This window comes from Plectropomus leopardus, chromosome 21, assembly GCF_008729295.1.
Source record: "Plectropomus leopardus isolate mb chromosome 21, YSFRI_Pleo_2.0, whole genome shotgun sequence".
Classification (NCBI taxonomy): Eukaryota; Metazoa; Chordata; class Actinopteri; order Perciformes; family Serranidae; genus Plectropomus; species Plectropomus leopardus.
The window spans coordinates 13994540-14019351 of record NC_056483.1 but is presented as its reverse complement, the minus strand read 5'-3'; the positions used below and the strand labels follow the sequence as shown (position 1 = coordinate 14019351).

The window sequence follows — 24812 nt, the reverse complement described above, 5'->3', positions numbered from 1 at the left end:
AGAAAATTAGCATTTATTTGCACTTAGCTTCTCTAATGTTTAATCTTTGATGAGTCTTTTTTGTCCCTCAGATATCATTAAGGAAACAGCTGCCACGAGTAAAAAAAGTTCGCAGTGTACTGTAAATTAGTTTGAATATATACAGCACATTGGCTAAATTAGATTCCTTTTGAGCACATAGTTAGGGAAATAGATTTCACCCATTGTTAATTTTCTCTTTGTCTAACCCCTGATTACTTTGCTTATGTAAGCTTTATGTAACCTAAGAGGCACCAACAGCGCTTAAAGGAGAAAACTGTGTTGTCTAAATGGAGCAGCGAAAAAGGAAAGGATCCCAATAATTGTGGTTGTAATTGACAAAGTTTGGTAAAATGAGGTTTCTTCCCTAGCTGTCTTCCTCTGTGGACCTTTTTGTGGGGTTTTGAGACTCAGACCGCCCTCCCTGACTGTGCAGCCAATTTGTTTTCTCAGATAAAAGTAAATAAGCTGAGCTCAATTTAATTGTGCCCCATTATCCCACCCTCCAGTCACTGTGGAAAACAAAACCCACACAATGCTCCACTGAGACCAGGCTTTTGGAAGGAATCAAATTAGGATATGCTCTGTGTGTGTGTGTGTGTGTGTGTGCGCACACACACGTGCATGTGCGTGCGCGCGTGTGCATGTGTGTGTGCCGAGAGAGAAAGAGGGAGAAAATAGTCTGGAGAGGTAGGGGGTAGAGAGAATTTTCTGTATGGGAGGACTCTACTGATTCAAACCTGTAAACAAGAGCACTACACACACACACACACACACACACACACAGAGAGAGAGAGAGAGAGAGATCTCAACCCTTTAATGACAGTCCAGCTGAGCTCCCTGCTTACAGTCCACAACAGCTTTTCAGCACATCAAAGGAACAAATTTCCAGTAAAACACACAGTAACAAAAGTCATTGTTTTCAATCAACCTCCCCTCTTCTGGCTTGGGCCGTCGGTCTGCATTCTGCAGACTGGTGTGCACTGAGATACAGAGCACAGAGAGAGGGGAGGAAGGCAGATCTTTTATTTCTGGAACACACAGAAACCAATTTGTGGGGTTGAAATGATTCTCGTCAATAGCACCGACTGCAGCCTTCAAGCTAATTAGAAACTTCAGTGAAACAGCAATAACAAGTTAATTATGTTGCAGGGATATTAAAGTCTTGTATTCCCTCCCTCCATCAGCATCTCTGCTTTCACATCTCCACCAACGCTCTTCTGTGTAAACACGCTGCTTTTTCTCCCTCTATTTTGAGTTCTCGGGGAAAGGCTTTGAACCCACCGCAGACTTTAGAAATTGCATATTGTTAATTAATGTGTGATCATTTATCTCGAGTCCTGGTGAAGAGCTATTTGTTTGCAGGATCATTATAGAAAATCGCTTTTAAGTTCACGTTGAGCCGTGACTAGCTTGCCTAAACAAAAGGGAATAAAAGAAAAATTAACCTTCCAAGGAAGAGATTTTCTTTGATCGTGTGGTCTGGTGTGAACAGCAATGATATTATTGAAGTGAGATATTATTACCACATTAAAATTATGATTTTAATTTTAATGCATCATTCTCCTATATTGTAGAGAATGACCAAAGAGCGAGGTAACACAGGTTGTTTTATGAGGAAAATGTTCAGTTTTCTTTTCCAGAAAAGAAATTTGTAAAAACTCTTTTATTTATTGTGGAATAACTTCTATACAACCAAATGAATGCAAGTTTTGTCAAACTTTTTTGGTTTTTAGAAAAACTAACTTTAACTTTAACTAACCTTAACGTTACATCTGTAACGTTAAGGTTCATTGATTTGGTTTTGGAAAGTAAAGACACATAGGTTACATTTAGGAAAAGAAACACGGTTGGGCATTGACACATTACATACTTCACATAAAATTACGTACTAAAGGTTTAGGAAAGTAAAGTTCCGTAACTTAGGTTTTGGAAAAGAAACATGGTTGGGCATCAGCACATACTGAACCTAAAGTTACGTGGATTAGCTTTAGACAAGTGAAGTCAGATTTAGAAAAAGAAATATTGTGATGACATACTGTAAAATAAGTCAAAGTGCACTTGGCCTCACACAGGACACAATCAGCAGTCTCCTGGCAGAAATTCCTGTGTTTGTTAGACCTAACCACAGCTCCAACCAGCAGTCTTCATACAAAATGTAGCACTTTGACACACTTACTTCTTTACTCATGTCAGCGCATTGACCACATGATCGCAGCATTCCCCATTATGTGTGTTATATACAAATTCTAGTGCATCACTTTTTGTAGGTATATGTACAAAGAGCGCATGAAAACAGCCTGCCCTAAGACATGTAGTAGCTCTGCCAAATGCTTTGAAGTAAAGTGAGTTATCACAAATGATTAATATTAATATTAATATATTATATTCATATTTTTGAACAAACATGTTTCAGTCCTAGTTTATGGTGAAGCTATTGAATCCTGGTTGTCTGTAGTGTCTGGATTTGACACAGTTATGTTACTGGTTCATGGGAGGAATGTAAAGGTTTCAGTGGTTTCCAATTTACTGAACAGTTTTGACCACAAGAGGGAGCCATTCAGCCTGGATTGTGCTGTGTTGTGCTATGTTACAGTGCCTGACAAAAGTGAATTACCATCTCTCCTTCATCATCTTGTGTACTCTGCTTAATGTGCTGATGCAGGTCTCTGGCTGGCTGTCATTATACAAGACTGTGATCAGTAGTTTAAGACCCAGACTCTCATTAAAATGCAGATTCTAACATATTATTTCTCACTCCCTCTCTCACTGCTTCAGTTGGATCATTACCCTCAAGTCAGCTACACTCTCCCAGATGCCTCAGACACACAGTTCAACCTGGTCAAGACACTATTCTTGGGGAAAGTCTTTGGTAAGTGTATCAGCTGGTCTAATCCTTTTTACCATTTTCACACTGTGCAAACTTTTTGTGATCTTTTTTTAAACTCAAATACCACCTTATCCCCACTCCATCATGGTCCAAATCACTTGTTTATGAGTTTTTCGGAACATTAAGAGGCTCAAGTTTCATATCTTCTGAAAAAAATCATTTTAATTGTGGATTATTGAGTGTTGCTATTGAGTTTTAAAAAATGCGATTTTCAGTAAAATAAAACATCCATACAGTTATTAAAATTGAATTAATGTTCGTTGCTTGACCTTGCTGTAATTCTTCAGCTCATAGTTCACTACTTGAGTTAAAACAGATAAAAAATAATCTCAGTTTTCTGTTATGAGGCAAACTGTAGTCGACATCTCTCCTGTCCAAAAGTAAAAGCCTAGACGATAAAAACACACTGAATGTGTGTTGTTAGTTTCAGCTGTTGTCATGTTTAGGTCCTTAATTCATATTTTTATATGTTCAAGTGCAGGTAAACCCCCTAAACCTTTGTTTTACAAACCACCTCATTTACAAATGGGTCCCTAAAAGACCCATTGCTAAAAAATTAAGATCAATCAACACTAGAAAATGAATAAATTTTGAAAAAAATATCTAAAAACACACACATAATGTCTCCATGTGCTCCGCTATTCTTGACTCTTGTAAATAGAAAATAGAGTGTAGTTGCACATTTTGTCCACTAGAGGATGCCAAAGGACTAAAAGAGGGATATTTATGCAGCACATGATCCCAGCTGCATCTACTGCACCACATTTGTGGCTGATGAGGTTATGAAATCTGGTTATACAATGTTATGTTCTGATGGAAACTTTCTCATTGAAATAACCTAAATATTTCATTGCCTAACTGTTACGAGAACCCCCAGTGCATGTCCAGTGTAGATAATTAATGGGATATAATAATCCCCAAACTTGACTTTGGGAGTTTTTCTCTTCAGTTTGGCTGTTTAAGTTGGTCAGCCACAACTGCTTACACACATTACTTGTTGCAGACAATGACGCTGCAGTGCTGAAGCTAATTAAAATGTGATTCATGATCTTTTGCATCAGTTTATTTTTCCCACTGAATTAACTTGGAGCATAGGTCTTAACAAAGCGCTTAATCATCTGCCCAAACACAGACTTTGATTACACTGATTGCTCTTATTATCAACATCCACTTACCTCAAGGTAGTTATGTTCTCCCAAGTAGTCACTGTGGTTTATAGCTTGATTTTGGCCGGTGTTATTAGCTACTTTAATTACTTCTAATATATCTTGTGCCCCAGAATTTGCAGCTTTCTCTGTTCTTGTCTTTTCTGTATTTTCGTCTCTTTTCTTCCTTTCCCCTTATCTTCTTTGTCCTCTACCTCAAGTGCTGAGAAAGTCAGTGAGGTTGAAGTAATGGCTGACTTCACTCACCAGCCAGAACTATCGACTGCTGCACACACCACCGGGACCCCTGGGAATACAGCAACATGCACGCACACATACAAACACGCAAACTGCACATGCACACACGAAACACAGCCATCCATCTTCACCCAACTAACACAGCACAGATGCTTTAAGGACACACAGGACAAAGTCATTGCACGTGCCAAAACAGCCCCAACTCATATAGCCATCTCCACATATGGAGTCCAGCAAATATATAGACTCGACATAGTGAGATGTTACTGTATGTCTCCCATACATCATAAATGTATGATATGTCTCAATCATAACAGAATAGCGCATATAGACAGAGCAGAGGAAAAAAGGTAATTGGATGGAAGAGGAAAGAGGAAGACAGAAGGATGACAGGAATCTTGTGACGAGGAAGACAGAGAGAGAAAGGAAACAGAACAAAAGCAGGCGTTTGATTTTGCACATCTCATCAGATCTGTTCCACTTCTGTGTCGGGACCACAGAGACAAGAGAGGCTGTCAGACAGCCCAGCTATCAGATTCTCTATTTCTGGGAGACAGAGACTCTGTGTTTGGTACAGCGCACACACAGACACACTGATCACAGAGACGTCTCCACTATCACCTCACAGTCTGCTGATTGTGGGATGGGATAAGCTGGCTAGAATAAAAACGGTAGAATAAAAGCAAGGTAGACACTATAGAATAGAGAGATACATAGAAAGACATGCATAGATAACCAGTCACTGTTTCTGTTATCATTACTTAAATATTGTAAACGTGTTGTTGTTTTGTCATTAACTAACTCCATAGGTAACACTCATAAGGGTGCCATTGATTAGGGCCCCAATATCCAATAACCTGTGAGCTACAAAAGGTATAAATACCATAAACAACCTCTGAAGTAATGGAATATTTGCATTATGTACAACTAGTTTATAGAGCTGCAGTGATTAAGCCATTAATATATTCATTGTCAACTATTAAATTATGTAATCACCAACTAATTTGACAATGGAAAAGTCAAAATGTCCTGACTCTAGCCTCTCAAATGTGAATATTTTCTGGTTTCTTTACTCCTTTATCACAAAAGTTTTCATGTATTTGGGTTGTGGACAAAACAAGACATTTGAGAATGTCATCTTGGGCATGGGGAAATCACTGATTGCCTTTTTTTAGACAATTTATAGGTCAAACAACTAATCGGTTATTCAGAAAAATAATCAACATATGACAACAACAATGAAAATGATTGATAGTTGGTGCCCTACTAATTAACCTAGATCCCACTTTTTTGTTTTTTCCACATTAGTCACAGATGCGCGGCCCTTATTTTCCCAGTCGTCCTCCTGTGTCTCTCTCAGACAGTCTCCTTAAGCTTGATTGACAGATGCATTATTTTCATCGCATGGGACACTTTAAGCTTTGTTGACCTGAGCCTTCTAACATAGTGGCATGTGTACGGTACTACAGCAACTTTGTGCCTTCTTCCTCAACATATACTGTTTTTACAAGCAAATTCTGTATTTTCATTAGTGTATAATCATCTGAAACTAAGAATAGTTGTTATAGTAGCCTAGAAAGGAAAAACATCTGTGTGTGTGTGTGTGTGTGTGTGTTCTCTCACACTCTTTGCACACAGAAGTTTCAGCCAGTTGCAATCTGTGCCCTCACCACTGGATGGTGTCACCACCAGTGTGCTCTGACAAAACGTGACTGTTCACTGTTGTACAGAATTAATGTTAAATTAGGAAAACCTGAGAAAAATTTGAGAAACTATTTGTCAGATTAATAATCAAAATAACTGTTAATTACATTCCTAACTGCAAAGCACTTCTAATCCGGACTCAGGGTGAAATACTGCCACGGGAACTAGCAGTTAAAACCATTTTTAAAGCATTCAGGGTTTTATCTCTGTTATTCAAAGTGTTTGTAAAGTGATGATCGACTGCAATGCTGCGGTCAGCACAGTGTCACTCTTTTTTTGTGAAAACAAAACCAATGTCTTCTTAATTGTATTTGGACTATCGAGCCTGTTTGTTGTAGCTGTCGGCGTGAATGTCTCGGGTTCAGGGTCATGAGATCTACTGTGTTCGCATTCAAAGGTAATTGTACTTAAGTAGTATTGATCATGAAGCACAGGGAGGATTCAGCACATGCTACATGAAGTATGTACTACTGTAGCCTGATGCTTAATGTAACTGTATGCAGTGTGTGAGGGTAACCGTATATGTACAACAGTCCTGTGTATATTTATATATGTAGAATGTAGTCTAATGTCTTCCCTGTGATTTTACATCGGTGTGTGTGTGTGTGTGTGTGTGTGTGTGTGTGTGTGTGTCGGTGGGTGTGTGTGTCGGTGGGTGGGTGTGGGTTGATGTATTGCGTACGGGTCTGTGCTCCCTGGATCTCTGCATCCCAGTGGAATAGATGGGGGACATGACTCATACGTTAGCCAGAACAGCAGGCACACTCCCAACCCAGTTGTCAGTGCCACAAATCTGCCTGTGAGTGTGTATCTATGTGTGTGTGGTGTTTGTGTGTGTGGGTGTGCGCATGTGCATCGACTGTGAGTGTGTCTGTCTGAGAGAATAAATTCAGAGCCAAAGGCAGAGAGAGAGCAGGAGAAATAGTGACACTGTGAAAGTGCTATTAGAGACAGATGATTGTAGCCCTGAGGGTTGCTTTTAAAGGACATGTACATCAGTACCACACTGAAATTCAGATTTCTCTCTCTTCTGTGTGTTTTTTTTTTTTTTTATCCCCCAGCGTCCCATATTCTGTTAAGTCTGCCTACACATATTTAACATATTTCTCCCAGTGGATGCTGCCAATTATTTTACGAAGGCTTTAAGTCATACTGCCATTTCCAGGTGTAATGGCTTTATTCTGAGAAACTGTGAGGCATAATGGTTGTTATTTTCATTCAGGGTTTTTGTCTCGCTTTGATTTTGAATTAGGTCTTTTCTTTCGCTTCAAACAGACATTGACCATCATGGTATACCAAGGAGCCATTTTCAGCAGAGCATGATGGGAACCAAGAGCTTTTTTGGAAAGTGCTTTATAAACTTGCCCTATACAGAAACCTGACAACCATAACTCTCAACCATCTCTTAAGTGAAGTATTGGCAGCACCATAAGCAATGAACATGATTACTCTATATCTAGATCTAAACAATGTATCCCTAAAATCCAGGCTCAGTGTAATATATAATATGTATTACAAGTCTATGTTTATTATTATTACTATTATTTTAAACATTTTTGGGGCTTTTTTGTTTGTTTTTTGTTCTAACATTTGTTTAAACATTGACATATTTACCTTTGGTGCAGCAAAGTAAGCAGACTGTGCTTTTATATAGATATAGGCATACAGTATGACCAACATTATTTGAAAATAACAGCTGTGACAATATACTGATGGAGCTCAGGGTTGTTTTCACGGGTGAAAGGTGAAAATGCTCATTTTGGCTCAACATCACTGTCACACTCTGAAATTTACAAGTACTTAGGACTTAGTCTTGATGAGCGTCTTAACTTTAAAGAAGGAATGAAAGTTTCATCAGACTCTACAAGTATTTTAGGGCACTGGGAGCTGTTGCTACTAAAACTCAGCTATTTAGAGACTGTTGTTATAAAACCTATACACAGTTGTTCTAATCTTGTTTGTGTCCTATTTCAGATTATGGTGCAGGGGTCTGACGCAGTTCAGAACAGAGCTATGCGCTGTTTTCTGGGAGTGCATAGGATGCCCCGGGAATGAGTCCTAAAACATGGAAAATAGTTAGTTTTTCAGCACGTATGGTTCTCCCCTCCTCTCAAAGACAGTGGGGTTTTTAATGGGTTTGTGGTTAGATGCCTGGAATAAGGTCTGTGGTTGACACAAGCTTAAGAGTCTTTTTACTTTTTGTCCCTCAACAGTAAATACCCAATGTGTGAACCTTGAGGCTTTTATTTGTCTTTAAAGGGGAGGTTGCTAACAAGTGGATTAATGAAACTACAGAACGTCATCGTCCCAAATACAGCTTCTGGTGGTGGCGACGTTTTGCCATGCAACAGTAGCGTAGTTTGTTTATAGCCCAGCGTTAGCTTTTTACTCTTAGCAGTTGAATTTATGGTTAAAAAATCCTGAAAGTTTTGTTCTTTTAATATGATTATCTTGCTGAACAAAACATTAAGTAACATAAATATTTGTTAACCACAGAGTATATTTTCTGCAATAATCCAAAATCCAGTGGATTAATCCCATGGACTTTTTGACGAAGGGAGCAGGGTGAAGCTAACACTCATGTCAGTCTACAAAATGTCACATGCATGATATGAAATAAATAACAAATGAAATGCACTTTTTGTTCTTAGTTTGTATTAAAGGCGTACCAGCAGCGTAGGAGGGTGCTATAGGTCTGATGTGTTAAAGGCACAGTTTGTGTCTCGTGCTTCATAGCTGTTCAGGAGCATTTTGCTCATATTTGCTTTAATATTGTTTGTCTTTGTTTGACATGCAGGGAGGTGTATTATGTTTGCTCTTTCGCTCTCATGTTATGCTCTTGTTTGTTATGATCATGGTGTTTTGTAAGCCCATGCAGGCTGGGCACCTTTTGGTGCGTGATGCTTTGAAAAATAAATTACCTTACCTTCTAATCCATCAAAAGGAGTTATGTAATTACATTTCTGAGTAAATGTAATTGGCATCTGTTACAGTTAGTGGGAAAAAGTATGTAATTGAATTCTAGTCATTGATAACAGTGTTGGTGATTACAAAGGGTAACATCTGAATATATTATTTTCAATAGAGGCCTTATGCATATTATATTCTTATTTATATTGAGGAAATAATAAAAAGTTTGATAATAATCATTATTTAGCACTGTTGTGAGATTTACACTGTGTGGTTTAAATGTATGTTTGTAGGACTTTTCAGCTTTATTGCACAGTCTAAAACATCTGTTGGAAAATCAACCAAAAGGTAATCAAATCTGATGATATTACTTTAATAAAGTAATCAAAATAGTTACAGTACATATTTAATTTTAACTAGTAATCCATAACCTGTGACATTTCAAAAGAAACCTTCCTAAAACTGTGTATATAAATGTTGTTTAATTTGTTATAAATGTTATATTAATTAAAAAGATATCAGCTGGACAGCACTCTAACCGAACACATTTCAATACACAGCTTATTAATTTACAGACAGTTGCCCCCTTCTTCAATATTTAGCAGATGCCCCTTTGCATGCGGAGGAGTTTGCTTGAAACATCAGTGCATTAATAAATCATTTCATTGAGCTGCTGATAACGCTTTTTGGGGTTCCTGTTTTTGAGGACTCAGCACTCAGCTACTGTATACATTGTAGAGTCCACTGATTCTTTATCGGGCACAACTCACTTCACTCACTGCAGCGGTTTCTAAAGCCATGATGAAGTGCAATCAGTTTCCTTCCTTACAGGCAATCATTGGTTCATCACCTGTCTTTTTTGTTGTGACCTTTGAGCAGAGCCCCGAATCGCTGATGAATCCTGACGTTAGATGAGGCTGATAACAGAGTCATTTCCTCTATAATCTCTATAATCTCTGTCATCTTAGTGTGCCTTTAAATCAGATGAACATGCCTGTACGTGGTCACCGCTTCATGTGTGTGTGTGTGTGTGTGTTTCTGTGTGTGTTTGTGTGAGGATGACATCATGCCAGGCTATCACCACTGGTTGTACTTGATACTGGTGAGTCCTGATCCGTGGCACTGTGGGTCCAGGATCCAGGTTTTCTCCAGTTGCTGTGTTGGAGTGGGGGTGGGACTGCACTGCAGTGAGAGAGGGAGAGAGAGAGAGACAGACAGAGAGAGAGAGACGCTTGCCAATGTGGTACCGTGTCAAGACATCCATATAGAGGAACGAGTGACAGAAGAGGAGAGGAAGCTGGTTTGCCTCACAAACTGTATACAGACACTGACGCAAACTACTCCACATAGGTAACTACAGTTGTGTGCATGTGTGTGTGTGTGTGTGTGTGTTTGTGAGTGTGTGTGTTTGTATACGTATACCTGTGTCTTCATTTGTATGTGTTCTTGCATATGCATGAGTGTTACCAGGTCTAAGTGATTCATCATCTCTGTTTTCTGAAATGTGAATTAAATTTGCTGCTACATTTCCCCATATATCGACATTTAACCAGATTTGTGATGCTTTTGAATCTTAAAGGCCATCCACCCCCTGATGTAATTGGATTGCAGGGAAATTAAACAGAACCCCGGTGTGAGTCTGAGTCAGAAGGCAAAAAAATGAGTCGTGTATTAATTATTTTTACTGTTTGTTGCTGCGTCTCTGTTATGTCTGTGTTTTCTTGGCTCGGTGTCTGTACAGCCTCACATCCTGGTGGAGGAGGAAGCTGGAGGCGGCAGTGATGGATACACCTGTGTGTGTGTCTGTGTGTATGTGTGTGTTCAGTAGGGCGTTGTAACCACAGGTGTATTCTCCATGTCTAAAACTAACAGTCATACATCTGCTTCACTTCTTATCTGCCTTCTCGTTGATCTTTTTCTCTCCACCTCCACTTCCTTAATTCATCACACACCTCCTCTCTTTGCAAGTCTCTATTTGCTGCAAATCATGTCAGTTTTTTACTCACTATGTTGTTTTTATGACGTTCATGCCAGCAGTTTAGAGAGGATTACCACACTTACAACCAAATACAGAAGTGCACAAGAACCAGAATTCAAAGAGGAAGAGAAGTTGTGTTCAGTTTGTAGTTTTTGGCTTAATTAGCAAACTTTGCATTGGATTTTAAACAAAGAAAAAGCATGAATCGACAAGAACGCACAAATAAATTTGAAGCAAATGTAAGAGAATTGACTTGTCTTTTAATTTTATATCTTTACACCTGTAGGTCAATATTTCTTGCAATTTTTTTGTCTTTCTTACTAATTTTTACATTTTTTACTCTATTCGGGCTTTTTCTCATTATTTAAAATTTCTCACTCTTTCTTTCAGTCTGTCCCTGTCTTTGGTACATTGGCTGTGCATGCATGCATGTTTGCATTACTACATGTTACATATTACTTTTTATACTACAAGGGTTGTGGTGGGTGGATTCACATTAATATTCTTTTGATATGCCTAAAATGCATCATACTTTCATTAACCCCACCCCCTTCTTTTTCTCTCTTTCACCCCTGCATCAGCTTCCATTTGTTGCCATGGCAACTGCGTTTGATCTCCGCTCCCCTGCCCCTCCATTTGAACACCCTTCTTGTCACCCCATTTCTTTTCCACTCCTCATTTTTTTTCACCCAGACACGCATACACACCAGAGACACTCTCCTCTGTCTTTTTTTTCTCTCCTTCCTCCTCCACCCCCCTCCTCTTAAGTCTCTCACCTTTCCCGTCAACATCTGCCTTTTTTGGAAAGGCAGCCACACCCTCCCTCTCTGCTAGCCCTGCAGTTGTGTCCGTCCTTTCTTTTTTTGGGGAACAAATTCTGTTTTTAAACACACCCCAACCCATTGTCCTCCTTCCAGCCTTCTCCTCGCGGCTTTACATGCTGCCTCACCTTTTGAATTATTCATGTGATGTCACTGCCCACCCTGGTGACACACCATCAGAAGGTGAAATCTACATGCTGACCTTGTTGGGACTGTGTGAGTGTGTGTGTCGAGATGTGTGAGGGGCCACATATTGTACATCACATTTGCAAGACCCACTTGTAATCAAATGTGATGGTACATTTCATTATTGCAATCTGAAGCCAAATGGATCAGTCTGGTGCTCTTTTCTAATCACGATGAGTGTGTAGAGAGCTATTGGTTTGAGTGTGTGTTTGCAAATGCTGTATTGATCAGTCCAGAAAGCCTCTTAAGAGGCCAACAAGGCAAGCAAAATAAGGGATTACAAGCCTTAAGATCAGTGTGGTGACTGGCCCTGACAAGCTGATATTACTTGTTAATGTTCATGTATTATGTAGGATGGTGTAAGGCACTGAGGATGGACAAAGCATTTTAAAAAGGTGTAAAATATATACGTAGTTCTGTTGGCAAGAACATACCATAGAAAGCTGATAATGGTTATGTTGAGACTGCATTAGAGGGATGTTACTCTGTGGTAATTATATAGGCCATTGTTTGTGGTTTGGTTTTATTGGATGATATTATGGCTTGGTGTTCTAAAGAGAGAATCTAATATCACAATATTTTTAAGCAAATACATGTATTGATATTGTAACAATATTTTGGGGTGGACTACTAGCACTCTCACAAAATATTTATGTGATGAGAATTTTTGATAAATGATCATCAGTAATGTAGATTTAATGACAACATGGGTAGAGGCAAATAAAACAGAACAGTCTAGTAAGTTTATAAAATTACATCACTTTGATTTCTTTCAAAAACACAGACAGAAGGCGACGAACAACTCCTGCCTACCTGAAAATAAGCAAAAAATAAATTAGAAAAGTATAAAACAAACAAGAAAATTACTCTGGAAGTGCTGAAAAAATCTATATATATATTTATAGAGAGAGAGATATTCTGTAAAATAGATTTGAATAAATAATAATGACAAATATAAAATATATGATATATAAAAAGAGTTTTTGAAAAAAAATTCAGGTCATTTGCCATCACTTTTTTATATTCACTAATTTCTCGTAAGAGGAACATTTTCTGCCAAGTCGGTCATTGCCTTTTCTCTATGTTTTTAAAGGGTTAATGCAACCTTTAAAACAAGGAAAAAGATAACTCTTATGATAATACCTTATCCAGAACTGAATGCCCTTTTAACACAGAGATGATGTTATAGGCCTGGTACTAAGTCCCTTCTTTATGCCTCCTTTGCATGTTTACATAGAACCAAACAACGGTGGCATCATTCTGCTCGAGTGTGTGTGATTTTAAATAACATTGCGGAACCGAAAAAAGCATGACGGGCGTGACGTTTAACAGAACAGGATCAGCCTCTTGTGTGACATATAATGACAGCCCTCTTCAAACAATAGCAATGGCATAACATGTCAAGAACAACCTTTGCTTTCCCTTTTATATGGCGTCTCATACTCTGCTCGGAGGGTAAGGATCCCCAAGATCTTATTGTTTTCCCTATTTGCGGCCATTTACAGTTTCATCAAAACATCACAGCCATCCTGCCAGCTGTCCTGTTTATACAGAGATCATTTTTGCCCTGTTACTACCTCCCATGGCTGATTAAAGGTGAAACAACTCTGTCGCCTATTCCACCATCGTACCTTCTATACAGAACGATCAGGCTGCATGATGGCGTGATATTCCCACCTTGAACCGGCAGTGTAAAGGTGGCTTAAGACGATATTGAGTCTCATATCATGATATCGATATTATATTAATATTTTGCCCAGTCCTAATTACATTCTAAGCTTCATATTTCTTAGAGCTGAACCAAAATCAGAAGTGAACATTCACAACTTCACAAAGGTAGTTTTTGCAGGGCTAATATATTCGCATTAGATGTGTTATTGTGTCCACCTCTTGTTCATCCATTAGTACTACATGGATATGATGCCATTGAAGCCATGTAGGCCTCTTATCAGTGACAGCTGGGTTTTCAGTTCATATTAAATGTGTGGTGTTTATGTGTTACATTATGTTATTTAAACTTTAAACATGCTGCTTTCCCCTCATGAAATCACTGGCCACAAAAAAAAAAAAAAATCTGGAACAAGGGAAGCTTGTTGGCTATTTACTCAGCAGCATTGTATGCTAAGCAGCCTGCGCTACTCCCAAAAGAGAGCCTATTAGTATTCACACGCAGGCCTCTGCAGTGATCAACACATGTTCAGGCTACAGGAGAGAGAGGACTTGTATTCATATTCATATTCTGCATTCATAAGACGGTTATCAGTATTCTGCTCGCTGTGCTTACTCGTAAGGCACTTCTTTAACGACGGTGACTTTCTCTCCACCTATTCTGCACAACCCCCACGCATATGCAAATCCATACCATCTCTCACGTACACACTATGCACAGTGTTTTAAAGGTGTGAAGTGACTGATGGCAGATATGTGGATCTACGTCCTGCAGAAAAGGACTGATCAGTGCGGCATCAGACCACACAGTTCAGAACACACACATATGAACAGCATTAGTACCTCATCATCGCTGAACTGTATGAAAACTAGACTGCGGAACCTGATTGCTTCCAACACACACACACGCTGATACAGTGGTGTATGTCTGGTCAGATGATGAATATGTGGAGGATTCAGATTGGGCTGAGCTCTATTCCTGGCAGCACAATCAATAGTGTACAAACACACACAATTAAACACACACATCCAACTGGAAAGTAGAGAGAGAAAATTACATTATAAGCCATGTCCAGATACTCATAAACCCATCGTCTTACTATCACGATTCAATAAATAAACACACACACAGAGCAGCAGTCTAGTTAGTCATCCCTTGTTCATATTTTGCTGCAGGATTGTCCAAACAGCAGTTCCTTCTGGGTGTGGCTCGGCCGTGTAGCAGCAGAGCAGCCATGCATGTGAAAATTAGTTGTGTCTGCACACACAGATAGAGTCCATACGAAGGGAATATTCTGCAGCTCTGTGAAAGTGCTGAAGACAGTTTGCTTGTTTTGAAATCAGGCCAGGTTTGTGCCGGCGTGGAGCGTGCAGCGTTTAAGTCTTTACTGAACTGTAGGTGTTGGATGGATTTTTTAAATTCTGTTTGCTGCCTGCAGTTTCTCCTCTCTTATTTTCTCTGCAGGTGTGTATGTGTGTGTGTCTGCTTGTTTGAGCAGCCAATGAACATCATCTTTTGTATTCATTCAGTGATAAAAGAAGCATTTTTTAATGATTGATGTGCACCGTTAATGCTACATTAGACAAACCCTGAATGATTGTGAGGGGATTTAACACTTAGGTAGTTTTAATGAATGTCCCTGGGGCCAAGTCGGCTCTGAGAGAAGAAACAACTCTCCAGTCAACACTTTACAGCTCCAAATGACTGTCAGTAAAAATCAATATTTGTCAACACTGGGAAATATGCTGTGTGTAGCCTACAAACAGCCTATATAAGCCACAGATTGAGCAGGGATGTAGCACTGGCACGACTGAGCCAGCTGCAGTTCAGATGTTGGTTATCTGTGTTTGTTGAAGTAATTCTCTTTGAAAAATAAAGAGAGACGAAAGTCAAAGGAGAGACAGGAGCTGACTGTGACGCAGAGATAAAAGTGCACAAATTGTCGCATTTGAACAGGCACATCCGAAATTGTCAGGATTGCCATGGCAGTAGGGGGACCTCGGGTAATTCTCTAAATTATGGTTGTTGTCACAGTTGGAGTTGTTGTGAAGGGTTAGCACGGTGGACAACAGAGACACATCAGTGGAGAGAAAACAAGGAAACCAGCGTGTTTATCAAGAGTCCTGGATTCAGAGAGCAGATTTACCATTTAAAGTATCTATATAAAATGTTTAGCAACATCACAACAACTAATTGGCATTGTAGAAGCCCGGTGTTGTTCTTCTCTCTGTTTTCCATAAAGACTTGAGCTCACATTGATGCTTTTGCTTTAGAAATACATAAATCCAAACTCTTTGCTACTGAGGAATCCTGTGAGAAGGAAACTGAATTTAGAGACAAAGAGAGACTGTCAGAGCAGACGGGGTGTTAATTCATCATTCATCCTCCTAATTTGACATTAGAGGTCAATGTCAAGTGTATGGGCCTCCTCCCTCTTCCTGCCTCCTACTCATCTCTCTTTCCTCCTTGTTTGTGTAAATTCATATTAGAGTATTAGTCTATTGCATTTGTGCCCACTAGAGTTTGAGTATATGCTCACTTTTGAGTGTTCAGTAGGATTTTGAGCATTTAGATAAGTGTGTTTTCATCTTTTTTGTGTGTGTTTTGGCTAATCAGAGCTGATTCTTTCTCTTTAAAGGCATACTTTGCTGATTTTCAACCAGCTTGGTATCAAAACAGTGACACAGACCCACCCAACCTAAAACCAGGCTGTGCTGATCGAATATAAATCAAGATTATCTTATTGCACTGCCTGTTTCTCGCCAAAAATGTTTCAAAAAACATATTTTGATGCCCTGTTTAGATGTAATTGTGAAAGTTTGTGAACAGGAAGTGGACAAAATACTGCTTCCTGCAAAGTGAAAACAGAGGCTGAAAACCGGAGATCAAATGTTAAAAGTAAGCAGCGCAAATCAAATATAAACCAGTTCTGTTGTTGCGTTGTTTCTTCCCTCAAATGTTTTCAGAAACAGCTTGCTGTTTAAGATCTGAGATCTTTTGTTGCCAGCTGGCCCCCATTGTGTCGAAAAGATGAGATTATTGGTCTGATACAGCACAGTGCATTCTGGTAGTTGTAGGTTTTCTGCCTCTTGACCAGAAGCCAATACCACAGTATTTTTTCTCTGTTTTCTTTGGTCACTTGGCACCAATTTCAAAAGTGTTTGTGTCTTTCTACTACATACCCTAGTTTTTTGTGAGGACCCTCTTTATATCAATGTTGCTGTGGTCAGTGCCTTGTTTCTCCCTGCTATCAATCTATCGCCCCACATTTCTTAATATCAGTCAAATTCATGGACTGATTCCACATACGGTAACATCACGTTTGACTGATCTAACAGTCTCATTAAGCAGTAACATGTTTCTCTCTTCAACTCTGTCTCTGTTCAGAAACTGGACACGTAGACCCAGTCGTCATCGAGCGATACAACACCCCAGGCTTTGTTGGGTGTCTTTCACGGGTACAGTTCAACGGAGTCGCCCCCCTCAAGTCTGCACTGAGAACCGTTGCACAGGCCCAGGCCACACCGACAGCCGCTCAGCCAGACAGACAACCTGAAGCCGCCTCGCCGGTATCTTACCAGGGTAAACTGGTGGAGTCCAACTGTGGGGCGTCACCTCTCACCATCCCACCAATGTCTGCTGCAACGGATCCCTGGCGTCTGGACAACACAGGTGAGGATTACTGCAGATAAGAGATGCTGCTGTGACTGCATAAGAATATCACAAGTAATTTAGTAATGAGCAAGAAGTTCCTGCAGTAAAACAGACCTCAGCGCCCTCTAAAGTTGCAGTCCACAACAGTGTTTAGGATTTCAGCCTCATTACTTTGGATGCAGACGCATTCCTCAGGCCTGTTGCCAACAGTGCCTTTGGGAGCTTTGAGCTATATGAGTTCGATCCAGTCTATTGATCTGGACTCCAGGTCCAAACTCACAGTCAGCTCTCCACCCTCCTCACAGAAGGGATTTAATCGTATTTAGCTGTACATTTTCTATAGATAGATTCAATCAATGATTCATCCAGCCCTCCCTCAGTCCGTCATGATTGTTGTCTGTCTTCTCATTGATTTTTTAAAGTTCGTTTTTTTTTTTTCAAAACCCATCCTGCTTACATCCTGTTTTTCCATTTTATGTTTTACCTTATTGGATCTCTCCAGTGGTGTGAGGTAGTTACAGTGGACCTGTGCATGCTATTTTGATGGGCCCTAGTGCATTCTAGTTACCAGTTATGCAATTAAAAAAAGCTTATTGTCTCCTCATATGATCAAATAGAGACGTGACATTGAGTAATACATATTACAACATTCATATTACCAGAAATCATCATTGCATATGTATATTTGACAAATTTACCCAAAAGGACTATTGATGTTATCAATTAGTTTTTATAGTTTATTTATATTTTACCGTAAAACTTCAATTAATGGCCTGGGCTATAATTTGCTTAAATCACTGAACTCAACTGGCTTATATTTAGGACAGACATCTGTATGGGACAGGCTTTTAATTCTTTTCACACAAAACTTGCTCAGCAAAGATGGAAATACAGTTTAATTTTTTATTTACCCTTTTGCGACCTGGATAAAATGGCTTTATTTTATTCAAAAACATGGGAAGAATGTATTGAGCAACAAAAAAAAAAAGAAATGACCCAGAGGTTAACAAGAAATCTGTGAAAAGTACAAAAAAAATTACCTGAAAATTCCCCCCAAAAATCCAAACAAACAACGAAAAAGTGAGAAAAATAAAAACAAACAAAAAAATACAAAGCAAGAAATGACCTGAAAAAAATGCTTACAATTATAACAATCCTGTAAAATATTTTTAAATATAGAATATGAATATAGTTCACTGAACATTTTTCCTTAGCTTTAAAAAAAATATTCTTCTACTTTTGTGTCTCTCTTGTTTACATATATTTATAATATATAGCATATAATTTATAATATATATTGTTAGATTGCAACCATAAAAACCATGATGGAGATGGGTTTTCCTTTCCAATAGCACATTTAGCAAGCTTAGCTTTAGGATCTGTTTTCTGCCTAACATGAAGTTGGAGGGTGCACTCTCTCTATGGGCCCCAGTGCAACTGCCCTGCCCATAATGTCTATATTTACGGCCCTGGCTCTCTCCTCTCTGCCCTTGTCTCTCATCTTTTCCGATAAAATAAATTCTTACAGCCAAAGAAATCCAGGCAGCTGACAGCTAACAGACTGTAATGAGTCTGACTGCTCTCCTCCCCTCTGTTGCTTCTAATTTTCACTCCTTTTTCCCACCTCAGCCTCCTCTTCTCCATCTTAGTCATGCTCTTTACTTCCCTGGAGAACTCTGCAGTCAGCAGCAGAAATAGCTGACAGCTCATTGCAGGGTGAAGCACTTTGTGTGAGTGCGCGGCAAATATGCAGGTTGCCGTGCACAGTAAGGTTTGATTACGCACGTCTTCGATTTTATGCTTTAACTCGTGTGTTTGCGCGTGTTCTTAAACAGGAATTCCACACTGTTACTGCAGATCTCAACAATGTCTTTGATTGTCTTCCTTTTATCATCCACCACCTCCTCCGCTCATTCTGACCTCTCATCTCTCTTTGCGCTCATTTGCTCTGCACTTTCTCTCCATCCAGAATCACAGCAATAAGATAATTGTTGCGGACAGAGAATTACAGAGGCAGCAGCTGTTATTAACCTCTTAACCTGTCATGGATCTTTAATGAAATACATGAAGCAGCGATACATTAAATAAACAGCACCAGTCATCCCCCAAGGATGTTAAGCGCTGTGTTCATCCAGTTAACTGTCTGATATATGTACGCAGTGAAACTAGAACCAGTTAGAAGAAACAAAACACTGTGGGTTTTTGCTTTTAAAGTAAAACTTTGTAGTTAACCCTTTAAAACCTGGAGTGACATAACTTTTATTATGCTGCTGTTAAGATTGAAGTATTTAAGCAAATAGATACAATTTTTTTCAGAGACATGGGGGAAAATTGCAGTGGGCAACTTACTAAGTAATGTTCCACAAATTGCAAGAAATTAGTAGATTTAGAAAATTATTTTTAAAAAGCTATTGAAAAACAAAAAATGTATAATTAATTATCAAAATTAAATATTTAAAATTACATTATAGAATTACAATGTTTTGAGCATTTCCTCCAGGACATTTCCAGTTTTTTGGGGGGTTTTTTTCATTTTCAGGTAATTTTCTTGTACTTTTTTAATTTCTCGCTAATTTTGGGGTCAGTTCTTCCTTCGTTGCCCATTTCCTTCGTCTCATGTTTTTGAAAGATATCAAACCAATTTGTTGGTATTAAAGGGAAATTTTTAATTGTGGCACTTTATTGCTGAAAAAAGACTAAAGGCTCTATTTTGTATTGCTGCAGGCAGGACTGTGACATGTTGGTATTATTTTGCCTGACCTTCAAATGCACTTATCCATCTGTTCGTTGTTTTCATGTGCAATAATTGGTCTAGTGAAGCTTTTCAAGGTAGTTATATTGCTAGACAATACAACATTTTTAACATTCTTTGAGTTTCTTAATGTTTGAAAGTACGCTTTGAATTTTCTTCTCGCTGTGCTCAGACGCAGAGTTCCCCTTCAATGAGGAGAGAGTGATTCCTGATGGAGTCAACAGAGACTCAGCCATCATTGGAGGTAAAGAATGTCATTTCTTAAAGCAGTTAGATCTGCATTTGCATTCATTATTATATATTAGAGGAAAAGCAACAAATGTTCAATAAGGCGCTGAGTGGTTCAGGGCCAAAATACATTTCTGACCTTCTGCTACGCTATGAACCATCGAGACCTCTCAGGTCTTCTGGGACAGGTGTGCTTTGTGTCCCCAGAGTCAGCACTAAACATAGCACACATTACGCTATTACAAATTACGCTTTAGTTTTCAAAGGAAATGTAAAGTTCGTTACATGCATCAAGTATTTTTCAAAATAAACCTACAATATCTGTAAAACTTCAATTTTAGGTTTACTTTTGTAAATATAGACAACAAAAGCAGGTGGTTAGGTTTTTTTTAGAAAAGCACCATGGCTTGGCTTAAAAAAACTACAGTAGTTGATATCATTATGTTTAGTTCAGTTTAGTTCAGTTCAGTTCAGTTAATTTAGGTTGTTTTCTAACTTCTGCAAATACAAACACACTAGAAAAAAAGACAATAACAAACCCAACCAAACCACAGCAAAGCAAGTTTTGCTGACTATAAAGGTGTAGGCTTCAGCTTTAGTTTAAATCGCCGACCCAATTGTTTTGTACGGTCCTCTTCAGATTTACATAATGACATTGAAAACACAGAGTGGATTTTCTGGCACAACTTCACCAACTTCCAAGGTGCTTGGAGAATGAAGAGAGTCTTATAGAGGTCAAAGAGCTCCAGCAACACTTGTAACTTGAGGAACAACTTTATTTGACCGATGTGTTTCGGCTTGAGACCTTGTGGACAAGGCCTCAATAATGAAATTGAAAGAAACAAAAACATAAATAAAATGTATGTATATTCTTTATATCACAAAGTCCCAAACAAATATTCATATATACACTTGGCACTCATAACTCTGTTTTATATCAATCATCTTAATTTTTAATCACCTTCGTTTTTGTTTTGTTTTTTTTTTTTGTTTTTTTAGAGGTTTTACACATTTCCATTTCCTTTTTTGAAAACTATTCCAGAAATGAACTCCTTCAACTGTTATACATCCTTGTTTTGCATTTCTTCTAATCTTTGTCTCTGTAAAGTTCCTCTTAGTTCATACTGACTCATTTAAGTTTTGAACATCCTCTGAATACAGTCATAAAGGTTATTTTTGACTTTATACATTAATCGTGCAGTTTTTAAGTCCAGCAAGACCATGTAAAATTATTAATAATTTATTGTTGTTTTTTTTTTTTATCAGCGCTATGTATAATTCTGTCATCTCTTTTGCAGCATGAAAATTAAAGCTGTTATTACACCATGTCACATACATCACTAGCGATCGATAATGTAGCGTGCTGCACATGCTAGCACACCACTTTGTTATTTAAACATCCTCACTGACTTTTGGTTTTACACCGGAAAAAAGAGCGGACTTCTGAGTTAAAGTCAGGAGTTTATTTGGGAGTGAGAACATCTTGACACATTATTTGAAACAAACTCCTAGACAAACATGCATGTTTGCTGCAGCTCTTAAATATATTTTTTCATTTCTTACACTATACTGTAACTTTTATTCTTGTATTTTATATTCGTCTCAGTATATTTCGCTTGTTTGTATTTTGCATTATCTAGCTCTTTTCATTTTTATATCTTAATGTCCTTTTTATAACATGTTTCTTTTGCACTTTGTCTCGATGCTTTTGATGTTTTATGTAAAGCACTTTGAATTGCCTTGTTGCAGAAATGTGTTCTATAAATAAACTTGCCTTGACAAAGTTGGTGGAATAAAAGTAGTACAAGTGATTGAAAATTCACAATAACACCTGATTTCGTGCACGTGACATCTGCTTCCTCTGCAGGCATTATCGCGGTGGTGATCTTCACCATCTTATGCACTCTGGTGTTCCTGATCCGCTACATGTTCCGTCACAAAGGCACCTACCACACCAACGAGGCCAAGGGCAGCGGAGAGTCCGCCGGAGAATCGGCAGACACGGCCATCATCGGCACCGACAACCCAGAAACCATCGACGAATCAAAGAAGGAGTGGTTCATCTGATGGCCAATGGCGGGACTTTGAGCCAGGACGTGATTCGTCAAACCACCTGGTGCCACAGAGACGGAGGAGGTTTAATTCAATGACCAATCACAGGAGAGATGGAGGAAAGGCCTTTGAATAGGACAATAATCTCCCAGAGAGGGCGGCGATGTGAGAAAGACGTGTACAGAAATCTTTTTTTGTTTGTTTGTTTGTTTTGTTTTTTTATATATCCAGAGTATTAGAGTGAAAAGAGGGACAGTTAATGCAGCGAAGCACGGCTGTAAGAGACTGTACATGTATATACTAACCGGCTTGTCCTTCTTTGTATCGTGCTTGGGAGTTTTCAGGAGTCCTTTGAATACTGTATATGACAAATAATTATACTTACTGGGTCGTGTGATAGCACAGATTTATTGCCAGTCTCTGTTGCGTTTTGATTTTATTTTTTAACAAAAAATCTTATATCAAAAATGATCAAATCAACATGCCAAACCCTTCTCCTTTTTTTTTTTAAATTCATCAGGCTGCGGTTGCACCAGTCTGTCAACACTCATATCCGTCAAATGACATGCCACTTATATTGTGGTAATATAGAGTTTAATATGGATGCCAAAACTCACTTTGTAAATACAATATTTTGTTTTGTTTTTTTTCTTTTTTCTCAAAAGATTTATTCAGAGTCCATTACATAAACATTAAGAGGAAAATTTCAGATCTTTATTACATTATATGTCCGTCCATTATATTATATATGTATCAGATATAGAGTTTTATGTTTAAATCTCAAGACATTAGATTGTATGAGACATTCCTTTCTGAGGGAAAGCAGAGAGGGGTTTCTCAGAGCATGATGGGAAATCATGACACTCCATGGTTGGTTTAGCTCAGCACGGCAGCTTTCTTTTCATTCGGGATGAGTGAAACCGTGCGCCTTTACTCATTCAGACTTGAGCAATCCGTTTTGTTTCTTTGCCAAACACTTGAGTCTTTCGTCATTTACCGATCGGCTCTGATTTTTGTGTTAAATGTTTGACTTTGACATCTTAGACCAACGTTGGGCTGTGAGTTTGCAGTGCGTGCATGCAACTGTGCGTATATGTGCAGGTCAGATGAAAAGGATTTGTTACATTAAATAGAGAAGTGCTAGAAAAAGGTTACACAGATGAGATCGAATAACTTGCCTGACACTGATGGTTACTATTGGTGCACTAAACTCTATGTATTAAGTGGTCAAAGCAGCAAAAAAAAAACACACACAAAAATCATAAAAACCTAATATTTGTTCAAGATCTGGGAAAGGTTAAGATGATAATTGGCTTTCTAATCCGTTGTGCCTTCAAGGTGTTGAGCCATAGCGCCTTGCCCCAGACCACTTAACACAAACTTACAATAACTTGATGCTGCTGCATGAATTGTCATTAATCAGAGGTGTCTTTATGTTTTCTGATTTGCGTGGTGCTCTGTTCAATTATCTATGAATCTCGGTCGAAACTTGAATATGAATTCAGAATGCTCGGGTGAAAAAAAATCTGGCAAATTTCACTTAAATCCTAAATAAGTCTGACTTTCAAGCGTAGCAGTGTGTATTCTTATGCAGCAGGAGAAGGTACCCTGATGTACAGGAGAGCTGCACGCTATACAATGCATAAGTTTACACCTATCGTCTGTGACGCACATGAACACGCAAGCATGCATGTTTGATAGAGCATGAGTCAAGGTTGTTTGTTCTATTATGAGAGCAACGGGTTCAGAGTGAGGAGGCTGCTGCTTTCCTCAACAATGAACTGAGCTTCACTCTAACAGTGCCACCGTCATCCAACATACAAGATGTACAATTCATATTTTCTAACCATGTTGTATTTCCTCTCATCGTTGTGTGTGTTTACCTTACCGTAGCATTTACAGAACAATGTGTTACATTTGCTGCCAACTTTATTTCCTCGTGAAACTTGCTTTCTGTATGTCTGTTTGGTCAAATCTGCTGCCATGACTTCCTGTTTCATGAATGATTTTGTACATCGTCGTGGCCTCATGGTTGAGTGCTAACTGTAGGTCACTTTATCAGAGACATTAGGACAGCTGGTGAACTCAGCCTGCCTTCTACCGCGGCCTCAAAGAAGACTTTCTCCGTTCACACTTCACACCCATGAAGGCAAACCAGTGACTTTCCTTTTTTTTTTAAATAATTATATTACTCAGACTTTACATTAATACGCACACACACCCTTGTTATGTGGTTTGAATATAACGATGATGATGGATCATCAGCTCCAAGAGACATAACCCATGTTTTGCTTTCAATTCTGTTGAGTTCAATAAAGAGTGTTTGATCTTTAATGTCAGTCTTTTTCTATGTATAACTATCATGTTGACATGTAGACATCTTCAGATCGGGATATAGAGCATAGGGGGGAAAGACATCCATGGCATACCTTGGCCTAATGTGGGAAGGAAGAATTTCCAAGTTCTCAGTCAGAAATTTTCACTGAAACATCAACTGATGTCAGATTTCTGACTCGGAAAGTTGGAGGAACCTCACCAACGGCTGTT

General features: G+C 38.7%; 1 protein-coding gene across 1 annotated transcript in view; it reads left to right on the top strand.

Annotated features, from left to right (window-relative positions):
* The window catches only part of cntnap2a (contactin associated protein 2a), a 373307-nt gene extending 348769 nt beyond the window's left edge, over nt 1-24538 (top strand). The window contains exons 23-26 of the mRNA XM_042510367.1: nt 2797-2890; nt 16967-17251; nt 20158-20229; nt 22081-24538. Coding sequence (XP_042366301.1) covers nt 2797-2890; nt 16967-17251; nt 20158-20229; nt 22081-22280 — 651 coding nt within the window. The 3' untranslated portion in view covers nt 22281-24538. The remainder of the gene's footprint in view (nt 1-2796; nt 2891-16966; nt 17252-20157; nt 20230-22080) is intronic.
* Nucleotides 24539-24812: the final 274 nt, after the last annotated feature.